Source organism: Haplochromis burtoni, unplaced genomic scaffold (genome assembly GCF_018398535.1).
Source record: "Haplochromis burtoni strain Fernald_Lab_line unplaced genomic scaffold, NCSU_Asbu1 Contig_1, whole genome shotgun sequence".
NCBI lineage: Eukaryota > Metazoa > Chordata > Actinopteri > Cichliformes > Cichlidae > Haplochromis > Haplochromis burtoni.
Genome location: NW_024582362.1, coordinates 980,119 through 993,395, shown reverse-complemented (window position 1 = coordinate 993,395; position 13,277 = coordinate 980,119). Strand labels below are relative to the sequence as shown.

General features: G+C 40.2%; 1 protein-coding gene across 1 annotated transcript in view; it reads left to right on the top strand.

Annotated features, from left to right (window-relative positions):
* Positions 1–13,277, top strand: part of LOC102301958 (sodium/hydrogen exchanger 9) — a 62,120-nt gene continuing 48,843 nt past the window's right edge. The window contains exons 1-5 of the mRNA XM_005912340.2: positions 1–245; positions 638–810; positions 4,777–4,854; positions 5,059–5,135; positions 7,398–7,510. Of these exons, the coding sequence (XP_005912402.1) occupies positions 92–245; positions 638–810; positions 4,777–4,854; positions 5,059–5,135; positions 7,398–7,510 (595 nt within the window). The 5' untranslated portion in view covers positions 1–91. The remainder of the gene's footprint in view (positions 246–637; positions 811–4,776; positions 4,855–5,058; positions 5,136–7,397; positions 7,511–13,277) is intronic.

Below are 13,277 nucleotides of genomic sequence, written 5' to 3'. Positions count from 1 at the left end.
GGGCTCTCAGGGCGCTGCTGATGCGGATGTTGCTGTGTCTGAGCCAAAAAAGTAGCAGAGTTCTTTCCGAAAAGTTTGACCCAGGCTTTTGATGATGTCGGGCGCTGTGCAGCAAAAACAAGATACTGTAGCGTTAGCGGTGTTCGCTGCTGTCACCCTGGCACTCATAACCATCCTCAGTGTGTGGAAGTTAAAGCAGTTCAAATATAAATTGGTAAATGAAGCTGGGGTTGCAATGTTTTATGGTAAGTAGCCTAAATATTTACAGACTACGGAAGCCGTTATTAAGCAATACTTCCTGGACTCGGGGCTTGAAAGATGTATCGAAAATGTTTATAGAAGACATTTCTGGGGTTTCAGAGGCATGCAGTTTTGGACACCGGCATCTCATTTTGCTTTATTCATCATTTTATACGAGAACACAGCATCTTTAGGTGACTCCTGATATGCAGGTGTAACAAGCAATCAGTTGTCCTATACTTGATGCATGGAGATAGTTTTAAAATGTGCACATTTATGTCAACATGTGGCACATTGCACTTTCATTCTTTTCCAGAACCCAACGTTTTTGTTTTTAGTGTAATATAGTGAATTACCCCTTTAATAACAGTTTTTGCTGTTTGTAATTCTTTTGCAGGTTTGCTTCTGGGGTTAACTGTGAGATTAATATGGACTGATAAAGGAGAGCAGTGTCCGGGGAACACAACAGCAGCAAATGAGCAAGCGAACACTTCTAACATCACGATGGTCAACATCACACCACACGGACATGTCGGAAATGAAAAAGACCAGTTCAGCTCACATCCTGAGGTAACTGTGGTTGTTTGATTTCACCTTCCCTGACAAAACACATCAAAACAGAATAAATCCAGCGATCTGCCCTAAAATAAACATTTTCTCAAGAAAACAAAAATAAACTACATAATAAAAACCCCATTAAGAATATCTGAAAGCAAATAGCTGCATACAGGATGGTTTTTCCTCTGATGTAATTTCTTTTGACTGAAATAGCTTTTGTTTTCATGGTCTTTTCCTGGATCAGATCCATATTGTGCCTCTTGAGTATGCTGGCTATTTACATCAACAGAGTCCTCTAATGGTTCTTAGTTATTGGTTTTCCTTTAAACTCTCATGGTCTGTTTGTTCTTAGAAAAAGTCAAGAGTGGTGGTGCAAGGAAAGGGAGGACGAGAGAGCAATTTAACCTTTATTAAGGTTTTAGTCAGGATCAGATAGTGGGGATTACATTTTCAGGTGTGCCGTGCATACAGAGGGAAATTAAATTTAAGGGACCACATATGGACACAGTTCCAGTCAAGTAAAATGAAGCAACACAACACGGGTTTAATCACTAAACAACAAAACAACTAAATTAAGCTTTTGCTAGCAACTGTAGCGCTTTCTCGCAAAATTGCGCTCTCAAGACATTTCCCTGCTTGTTTACATGCAGCAAGCTTATAATGAGATACTCTTGCAAGCAGTTTTCTCTGCAGTGCAGGAAAGATGTAAGATAGCATCTCAACAGGCATTGTAGCATTTTGCTCTTAGAATAAGTTGGACGCTTCAATCTGTGTCAGAGAACACAGTAATGATGCAAGAATGAGGGGCTATGATAAAGTAAATAATACACCAAAACACAAGGATTTGCTGCTGATGATAACAAAAAGACCCAAATAGGGGTATGGTATGATTAAAAATCATTTAATTGGAAGCAGGTTTGATGTTTTTGAAATCCGAAATCTGGTTTGAGCTCCTACAGACAATGATTCGGATTATTCAAGTACCGTAAATACATGTTATTTCTGTCACTGAGGTGCAACAGGAGTAATGCTGCAACCTTAAGCCCCAAGCCTGCAAACTAATCACAGCAGTTATTTGTTAAAAAGGAATTAGCAGAGACTCTAACATCACTTCTAAGCAGAAAAGCCTAAGCCTCAAGAGCGGACCTTTGGCTGTCATCAGCATGAACACTGTTTTTTTCCGCCACGCTTTCATATTTTAGTGCCGTGATCAGAGATTTGTCATATCAAAGAAGCCAAACGATAAACCGGAGCTTCAGCCACACATGCACCAACGAGCTTAAGAGAACGCGGAACGAGGGCGTTCTAAATTGTGTTTCTTAATCTCGGTGCCACATTTCACCGAAAGAGAAAGGCAGCAGTGAGGCTTGAACGTTGCGAATCATCCCGGTCGAGTGTAACTCTTCGCTAATGGCTTGGACTTTTTGGCCCCTTTTGAATGCGGGGGTCTCATTAGCAAACCAGCAGAGGCTACCACAAAGGCCATTACATTGGTCAGACCTGTTCTGTGTTGCCTTCACGCCATTAAGCCTGATACATATGGGGTCCTAGCAGGGAGAGATAAGGATTTCATTGCATTACTGAGTCCATTACGTGCCACTGGGGAGTAAGGCATTAAAGTTTGTGGTCTGATTAAATTTAGTGCTGCTCAGCTGAAGAGGCAATTAGTGCATACACCACACCTCCATTCTCAAGTCTGTGGTGCAGGTGGCCCTTTGTATAAAACCCCCAGCATATGCATAATTTATTGATTACAGTGTATCTGTATTAGTATGTGTTGCACAGTTTTGTATTTGTCATACACAGCCTGCATAAATGGGGAAAAAACATATATATATATATATATAGTGCTGTGTGGGTAATTGCAACCACAAAATAGTAATTTGTATTGAGCTGGGTTATGGTAGCAAAGAAAGGAGCAATTTGTAGCTCTAGAAGCACCTCAAGTGTGAATTACTGAGAAAGCATATTGGCTTTCCTTACTCTATAGGGGACTCTACAGCATTCGAAATATTAATTTAAAAACAAAAATGCAATCTTCCAAATGTCCCCAACCTGTACTTGGGTAAATATTCACCAAAATGCAGTGCATCCTGGAAATAGGATTTACAGAGAGAGGCCTACTTTCATTCATCTAAATAGTCATGCTTCTGTGTTGTTGTTTTTTTCCATAAAGCTTCGTTAAAGCAAGCCAAATCTAGGTCGTTCTTAAATGCCTGTGACCACAGCAGTATGTCAGCAAGCGTCACTTCCCCCGTCTCACTCCTTTGGCCTGAAATGTAATTGAACTCGAGTAAGGTTCTGAGCAATGTAAGACCCTGTGCAATGTAGGAACCAAGAAAAAGTAGTTTTATTTTGATCTGAATTGAATATCGCTGCCTTTTGATCTTCAAAATGTATCCACAATAGACTTAAAAAGGATTCAAGGATGAAGAACATGAAAGGCTACCTTGCTTAGCTGCTTGCATTGCATCACATCGGCTTGGGTGAGAAACAGACAGCGAGAGAGCACGCTATGTACAAAAATACTTGTGCGCGCTGGTTTTTATTTGTATTGACAGTAATGCAGTTGGGTTTTTTTTAAGATTGTGTTTTAATGACATTTACTTGTTTTCTGTGTGGATGTAGCACTGGGTTACCATAAATTCTGGGAGCTGCTATGATGAAGATTGACAGAAGCAGTTAGACCTCTCTTTTCTTGTTATGCCTTGCTTTAATCAGTGTGAGTCAGAAGACTTGGGCAGTACACAGTGATTATATCATCGAGCTACTGAGAGATCTGAAGTGATGTAACCGCACTGTAGCTGCCAGATTGAAAGTTCAGATTGTTGTTGAGAAGATTTCGTAGCATTTTATTACTAAAATGTTTTTGAGCACACAGATCTAGATAGGTGGGAGCCTGCTTTTGCTATATATCATGAGGTGGAAGCAGTTAAAAGAAAAAAAAAGTGGTACATAAGAATGAACACGGGTGTTTCCATGATTTTCTAAAACGGGGTGACACCGGGTAGACCATGAGCCAGTGAGGGTGAGCCATAGGAAACAATCAGAAATAATTACTAAACAGCTTGGAAACTGATATAAAACTTCAGCATTAGCTGGCTTGTATAAATATAAATGCCACAATAAAGACTAAACTAACAACATGCAGCACAGGCTTTTTGGTCATTAGAAGCAAATCACTGTATTTCACTCATACTTTGATTTAAGTTCACTTTCACAAAAACCAGGACTGAGGGAATAGTGGGCAGCAAACCAAATCATAAAGTTAAAATGTTAATATTTTCATCTATAACTAGAAAAAAGTCTATTATAACATTATTTATTTGTATTATTTATCACTATGCAACATTTCCAGTGTTGCACTGAGGAACCCAGGGGTGGGGTTACTCATTGGTAACCTTTGCTTCCAGGTGTGGAAAATGTATAAAAGATGGATGTAACCAAATAGTTTGTGCAGACTTGTTTTGAAGGCTTGATATGACCGTTTCTACGATCATAATCCTGGCTTTAAAAACACACATGTGACGAGAAGGAGCAGGTCTTACTGCTCAGATAAGATCCATTTTGAAGCACAGTATGACCACAATAGGCTAATTTGATATGACCCAAAGTGAGTGAGTGAGCCCGCTATCTCAACAGGAATGTGTTTTTCCAGTAGAATTCTATAAGGCCGCAAAACTATCGCCATCTGGCGGCCTTCAGATAGAATGCAGGTTTAAGGCACGCCTATGCACGTAGCACATATCCCACTTTTGTTATTTACAAAATTTGATTTTGTGTTTTTGTTTTGTTTTTTGAAGAAAGGAGATATCAGGTACTTGAACACAATTGAGAAAAGGTGCATGTTTGCCAAAACAGGGCTGCTGAAATGAACTGTGTGTGTGTGTTTGTGTATGTAATCTGTCTGTCAGTCAGACTCTCTTGCTCCCCGTGAAACATTGTCAGTCACCAACACAGCAGCTCTGTCGTTTACAGGAGACCTTTGATCTGCAGGTCCTTTTCAATCTGTTCCTGCCACCCATCATCTTCCATGGAGCTTACACTCTTAATCAGGTGAGACTGCTCTCCTGACACGTTTCCCAAAAGGGTGTAAAAGGCCATTTCTTTTAATGTACATGGGTTGTCCATCTGTTAAGGACTTCCCATATGGTGCACTGTACTGATTCTTACACCAGATGTATTTAATGTCTACTAAACTGTTGTCTTGTTTGTTTTGTGAGTGTTACTAATTGGACAAATTTTTATTTGTTGTTCTAGAAACGATTCCTTGCAAACCTGGGATCTGTTCTCACCTACGCTTTTGCAGGTACCATAATCAGCTGCATGTGCATAGGGTAAGAATTCTTTGTTTATTTATGCAAATAAACTGAAGTAAGAGAAATACTGAGATGACAGACAAATGCGGTTAAACAATTCAGGCATAGCTTTATGGTGCAGTGGTTAGCACTGACTCACAACAAGAAGGTCCTGGGTTTGAATCTAGCATGTGGGCTTTCTGTATGGATTTTGCAAGTCATCTCTACATTGGTTCTCTCTGGGTACTCTGGCCTCTTCCCACAGCCCAAAAGAATGCTTGAGGTTAGGTTAACTGGTGATTATGAATTGACTGTAGGTGTGAATGTGAGTGGGAATGGTTGTCTGTCATGTGTGTTAGCCCTCTGACAGGTTGGTGACCTTTCCAGGGTGTACCCAACCTCTTGCCTGTGACAGCTAGGATAGACTCCAGATGCCTCCGTGACCCTGAATTGGATACGTTGATGGACATTATCTAACACATGTCACCAGTAATATGAAATAGTGTTCTGTAAATGCCCCCATAAGCCAAATCCTGTGCTTACACCTGTGCTTTTGGTTCTACGACTAATCAAAATTTCGGTAATAACACTACAGTGCACCAAACTCAGCACAAGTAATATTGATTTTGGAGAGAGTACAGATATCTACTGATGCTATTGTAGCCTGACATAGCTAGATGGCACTCTCACACTCTGAAGGAATTTGAGGCTTTTTTTAAACCAGTTGTCACTGATGCTCTAATTGCTGCACAGAGCAAGTGAGAAAACCTCAGAATTCCTTAGTTGTTATTTTCTTGCTTTAACTTCAACACGTTTTGTGGTTAGAAGAAACTGAACAGTCCAGGATTTACACCCCCCCCCCCAAAAAAAAAACAAAAAAACAAAACCCACAGCATTATTTCATCTAACATTTCCTTAATAGGCTTTTAAAGCTTCTACTAGTTGTCATTTTTACTTATTGTGTTTTCTGTTTATGTATAAATGATCTTAACTCCCCCAGTCAGTCATTTCAAACAAGTGGGTTTGAAGGTCATGTGCTTAAAGTATTGCCTGGAATTAACTGGCTAAAGGATGTTGCCTTCTTTCCTTGCTCCATCTATTATTCCTTTACCTGGAGCAGCATTTGTCAAACTTCCCCGTTCCCTCTGGGAAGCAGGAAAGGTTTTGTTCATGGCGCCTCATGTGCTCCGTTTTTAATGCTAAGGCATCAGAGCTGGCCAGTCCTGCTGCTTGTTAGTGTGTCATATCCCATAGGGAGTTAGTGTCGTGAGAGTGTGGGAATCTTTCTGTCTCAATTTACAGTCCTCTTCCTGTCTTTTTCTGTGCCTGACTCTCTCATTTTCTCTCTGTCTCTCTCTGGATGTCTAACACACACACACACACACACACACAAACGCACAATGCACAATTAATCATCTTAACCGCAAGTCTTCCTTAAAGATACATGAATAACACAGCTTAGTTGCTTGACCTAAGGACAGTGCTTTAAATACTGGCTGCAGGGGGCAGGTCATGTGCTGTCACCGACAGAGCTATGCCAGTGGACAGAAAGGTTCCCCAGAGGACACACTGGCATACTGATTATTATGGCATGCCCCACACTAACTGGATTAGTACTCAGCATACATCAGTTATCACTAAGGAGCTGAACTGACTGGACGCTTTATCAAGTCTTTGTGTACAGTTTTATTTTTTTCTTTATAAGTGAGATAACACAGTGGAGATACAATACTAGATTTATTTTTGTATTTGGCTCCAGAGCTGATAAAAATATTGTGTCATTTATATTTCTGTCAAAGTGCCCTTCACAAAGACTGTTAGTGGGTTATATTTAGTCTTCTAGGTCATTGTGCATGCACACACACATACACACTTATGCTGTTCTGTTATGTTGGAGAGTACCGTATATAACAGTGTCTTAAAAGAATGCAAACAGTTAGGATAGATGGATACTGACCCCCAAGATGGTTTGTGGTGTGTGTGCGTGCGTGGGTGGTTCCATTTAGTAGGTGGATGTGGGGTCGAGTTCGGAGCATATGGATATACACACTCATTCGCATTAACATGGATAAAATAATAAAATTCCCAGCACAGTCGCAGCTTTGTGTGTTCGCTTGTGTAAAAAGGAGCTACGGCCTGGAAACGGGTCAACTCACCTGCTGGTAGCGTCTGGCCCCATTACCCAGACTACTCTAGGGGAAGCCCTGCTGTGGTTAGAGGGATGACTGATAGACCTGCTCTGGCTGGCGCTCCCTGATGACCTCACAGTGTTTCCTTCTGTCTGTTTGTCCTCAATCCCAGGGCTTGCATGTACGGCTTCACCAAACTGATGGTACTGTTGAGCAAACCAAAAGAAGAATTCTGCCTCACTCACTGCCTCCTTTTTGGTGCCATTATGTCAGCCACTGATCCAGGTAGTCAACCTTTATAAATAACCTTCTGCTAATAGCTCATCACTTGCAGTGGCAGCATTGATCTTGTGGTTTTTTTGCATATGTGCTTTTATAATTTGTAAAGCAAACGTGCTTTTTTTTTTTCTTACCACAAGCAAAAGATGAAATGTTTGGCTGTTGATCACAGTCGATATATAAAAGGCCCATCACCAGGCTCTGCCTTATACATACAAATTAGCTATAGAAATAAAATCCATATGTGTTGAGCATATTTGAGGAGCTGCATATTGCTCATTTCTGCAATTTTTTGGGGAGTTTTTATTTATTACTGCAGATTCACTGAGCAGTTAACGTATTAGATAACATGTTTCAAAAGGTCAAACCTGGTGCACACTGTTCTTTCACACCTTATTTTGTTTGGTTTTAAGCAACAAGGTGTAACATTGAGATTGACAGACGAATCTTTGTATAACAAAAACATTGACAGCTAAGGCTACTGTATATGCAGGAACAGAGCCACAACACCCACTCAGTAGCTGTAACTGCTTTAAATTCAGTGCACCTTTCTCCTAAGTGGAGTACACACAATAAAATCAGTGGTCCTCAAGAGCAGTCATGTAGAGTGTCATACAGCATCCTGTGGTAATGTCCTCATTTGGTAATGAATTATTTATACGGTAAGTGGCTGATAGGGGTGAGTGTCAGCGAGGAGCTGTAGGTTATGGTGCGGCTGTCACACTGATTGACATTATTTTTGCCACACCATGCTGCGTTCATCTCTGCCGACTCCGGCTCGCTTGTAGCTTTGATTTGAATCACACTGTGATGCACCGATGGCCGAAACACAGATATGCCTCACCTGCTTCCATCTCTGCAGCGTTGGTTTTCTGACTTTTGGAGAAGCAGCTGTCAGAATTTTCCAGTTCATTTCTCTTCCTCGTGAACTTTCAGTCACAAGGCTGAAATGGACGAACGCAACCGAAACAGGCTCAGTCTATTACGCTGTAAGACAAAGACGTAGTGATTCTCAGAACAATGTAGACGTGTCATCGTGTCATAACCCTTGCTTGCTTGACAGCTCTCTGGTTGTGCCACTGCCACATATATGCTGTAAAGCACAAAACTTTAGTGCTCTTTATTTGAGTAAAAAATATTTATTAAACAATGGCATTGGTGAGCCATCTGACTGATCCCAAATGTATTTTTATGCTTGAAGATGACTCCAGAGATATAGCTGCGGTTTTAAAAGTGATACAAAATACTTGATTTGATTTTTTTCCCTGTTTATTCTACGTTGAATAAAGTGGAGGGATAGGTAATAGCATTTGCTGCAGAACTGAAGCAACCTCGCTTAAAGTGGATGCTGATTTTACGCTGCAACTACCACTGAGGACACTAAAGTAATGTTACTGTATTGTTTTTGTGAAATTACCATCTTAGAGGTATAGGCAAAGTATAGATTTTGAGCTTTAGATGAATCTGATATTCTTTAGAACGTCGTCTTCGAGAAAAAAAAAGTCTGTAAGTGTGGAGGGTTTTTCAAAGCAGCATTTAGGCATAACTATTACAGAAAGTCATATGAATATTTCTGTTTTCTGTTGGTATTATCCTCTTTTCAAACACATGGCTCAGCTCAGTATGACTCAACATGTCAAAAATGTGATTAGCATAGTAACCTCTAAACCTAGAGAGATTATATTTGGGTCTTATCCAGGGCCCTATTCTTCAAAACTGCAAATGTACGTTTTCACGTCTTGTCTGTGAAAATTCATACTTGGGAAAGGTAGAGTCTGTCTGCTGACTGTTCATATATCTACGTAGGTAAATTTGCAATACCTCATTGTTAACATTTCACCTTTAATGTTTCATTAGATGAGGCTTCTTCTGGGTTTTATTCATCGTTTTTTGTTGGCAGAAGAACCAGGCCCACAGTCTTGCTTTTCCTATTTGTTCCTTTCATTTGGCATCTATTGATTTTTAAAAAAAAAAAACTTTTTAGTTCTATACAAGCCACCACAGAACCATAGCTGTGAAACCTGTTCCTCCAAGACTCAAAATAAAATGCATGGTTCAGGTCACAAAGTGGAACACCTGCTGTGCTGTATCCTCTAGCTGCAGGGATGGAGGCAGGTCAGTGAAACCCTCACTTAACTTCTGAAAGGAATGACTTCTGTTTCTGTGCTACTGTTTTGGCTTTCCTCTTTAAAAAGATATATAAATACTCTCACACACACACAGAGAGAGAGAGAGAGAGAAAGAGATGAGCACCGCGAGAGCCTTTGGAGGAGGTGGTCTTGGTCCATTTCCAAATGAACTCCTGAGCGGTTCTTTTATGGTGTGAACGTGATCAGGCCCCGATCTGAACCATTGTGTATTTGCTTTTGTTGCTCCCAGCCCTTATACATCTGCCCAATGACCAAAGTGAACATTCTCATGTAGTTTGTAGGGACGCAGTTTGGTTTGCTGAAAGAGAAATGAGAAGTAAACAAACCATAGGTATGGCTCAATATACCAGCAGCATAGCATCGTCAAACACAGAATTTTAGGCATGTTATTGCAACAGAGGAGCAGAAGTACAACATTAAGGTAAACATAACATGGAAGGCCACAATTGGTGCTCACTAAGCACACATACAGTATGTGTTCAGTCTTTATTAATATATAACAGGCTAAGTAAGACAAGTAATGTAATGCTGAATTCTGTGACCGGTGTGGTGCATAATATACAATAATTCATTGTTTGATGTCACAAACACTTTACCAGTTGCACATTTTGGTGCACTGACACTGACTTACAACAGTAATTTCCACCGTCTTGCATCACCTCTTCCTTTAATAACCCTTCGGTTTTTGGAATGGGGGGGCGGGGGGGGGTTTCATTCTTTCTGTATGTAGGATTTCATCCAGTCAAAAATTCAGGGCTTCCTTTGTCTTATTTTTCTTTTCATTGCCCAGACTCAGTCACATTGAAGCCATTGTTTTGTGATACATGTAGAATGTGGTTTGGAATTTTCTTGTTGAAAAAAGACAGTTCCAGCTATTGGGCAAGAAAATTGAATTTTCACACAGAAAATTGCCGTCAGTTTTAGTCTTAGTCAGTCACAATCATTTCAATTCAGCCAGCTTGTGCCTGTTATGAACAGTCTGCATTCTGCCACTCCTCGGTTTTACCTAAGGAAATGCATTTAGCTCGAGGTGGAGAAAGAAAACCATCACAACATTGTAAGTGGGGAGCTGGCACTGCAAAAGAAGTAAAACCTGAAAAAACTAGCTCACAAGTGTTCAATGAGAAAGCCAGAAAGTGTTTCCTCAGTATAACTTTTTTCAAAGGGCCATGAGTATTATTTTTAAGACAATTTCTCTAAGTAAAGTGAATTTTAAAAAATTGTTTTTTTAAAATGAAGAAAAAAGGCTAACAGGCAACTTTATGAATGCAGGTTGTTAACCACGCTTGCTAGCTTGGGTACATTTACACACATATTTACACTCCACTCTTTCATCCATATGAGGTAATCCCCTAGGTCCAAAATATCAACATAGCAGTGGCTAAATGCTAACATTAGCTAACTTTGACTGGTTCACAATGAACCTTCAAAATGCAGCGTGTAGTGGCTGATGTCACAGTGGCTATATCCATACCTCATACTGTCTATTGTTAAAAGTGGTACCTCTTTAGTTTGTTGATTCAGTTGTGTTGTTTATGTTTAATGTGTTTTTGTTGAGTATTTAATTCAAATTATGAGAATTTTTGGCTCAGCTGTCCTTCAGTTCATCATGTGTAGCATCAGTATACAATTGGCATCAATTGTGCCTTCACAGATGTGCAAGCTACCCATGCTATGTGTACTCATGAGCCCCTTGCCAGATGCTGAACAGTGAACTGTTAACAGATCACTTGGTTCCTATCTAGAATAACTTTTATATATTTTACATGCTATATCTGCACTACTTTAATTTACATAGAAATAAGTGACTGTTTAGCAGTGACTTTTATATATTAAATTTCTATAGTTTTGGTTGGCTGTTTTTATATTATCAGTATAAGCATATCAAATTGATGTGCATTTTAAAGATGTAAACATCTGGGAAATACACTGAGAACCTTAGTTAACTTGTTCAGTCCAACTTGAAATGAAACCGTTATAAAGCCTCAGTTTTGGGTGTTTTTTTTTTTTTTACAGAGCTGGGGAGATTATAGTAATTCCCTGTTGGCTGTTATCTCCTTCCTAATCCGTCATCTCTTTGAGTATTATATCTGCGTAATTTGGTCAAATCAGCAAGCAAATCCCATGCTTTCTGACTAAGATGGTCGCAAGCTTTGCCTCTGCTAGAACTCAGCAATGGGTAATTTGACCCAATAAAGCTCCCTTCGACCCTTTCAACTGTATTATGTCTGAAATAATTGTCTAGGCTCTCTACCTTATGGTGTTGCTGTGGAAACTGATGAACACTTGACAGCTGTAGGATGGAGTTTCCATGACAACACAGCCAACCAGCACCTTGTGAGTGTGAGTGTGTGCGGCGAGGGTGGGTGTTTTTATTTTTTTCCCTTTAGTGTTGGAGTGTGAGGAGTGCATGACATACTGTCATCGGCCAGGCATTATGGAAGCAGGGAGACGGAGCAATCCTTATTCCAGGGCCTACCCCACACTCTTCAGATAAAGGATTTCCCCCAACCAGAAAGAGCTTTAAACCTGTCAAACACCAAAGAGCCAGATCTGTCAAAACAAGTCCTGAGGCCGCTCTCTGGCCACCGCTCGTATTGTCAGTCTGGTCGTATCCTTGCTGTCCTGCCACCGCTGGTCTGTGTGTTCACAGGGCAAAACTTAGCAATCGTCCTTGGCTCTTTTTTCACATCAGAATGTTTCCATCACTAACTCAGAGTACTATTTTTGCATTTTGAAATCAACAAGTGGAATACTAATCCACCAGGAGTTGTTATTGTTTTGAATATGATAATGTCCGGCCTTGCATGTGTATGTTTATGACTCCGCATTTGTGTTGTCTTCCCTCATATCTGACATTGTTTTTTGTTATGATAATTTTGTTTTCCTTGTTTGGAACCTGGCCTGACTTCTTCTCTGGCAGTTACTACTGTCCATTATTAGATGTCTGCATTTATCTGTTTATATCAGTCTGTCAGTTTGTGCACCTATCTCTGCATCTCATGTAAAACACTGTAATCTAATCTACTGTAATTGAACCAATTCTACAGCTGATATCTTGCAGGAGATACTTGAGGTGTCTGGAAGTCTGGAGCTACTAGGCATGTCACTATCTCTTCAGTGTCAGTATTCTGCCTGTCACTCAGTGTCGACACTTAGTCGCCTGCTGAGCTGAGGATGCTGTGTGTGCATGTGCTCATTCATATGCTCAGCATCTTCTATGTGATATTTACTCTTCGTAAACTCACCGTGGAGTTCAAGTCAGCTGATGCTGTGTTGAGACGGGTTTGGCTAAATAATAAGTAAATAATCAGTTTATTAGTATTTTTCACCACCGATATGAATTTCCTCACAAATGATATGAGAAATTAGGATTCCTGCAAGCCAGATTTCATAAATCTCATAAAGAATTTTTACTAAGGCTCTTAAAAAAAATCTGTGTGTGTGTTATGAGCTGTTCTCTTGCTGATACAAATACAGCCACCTACAGGGTTTACATGATTTCAAGCTGTACCCCAGGAGTGAAAGAGGCATCGACTCACCGATCTACCTCAGCAGGATCTGCTCACTGATTGTATAAGTGTTGCTGCATTGTGGGAATGAGGGGAAGCAATCAGGACTAA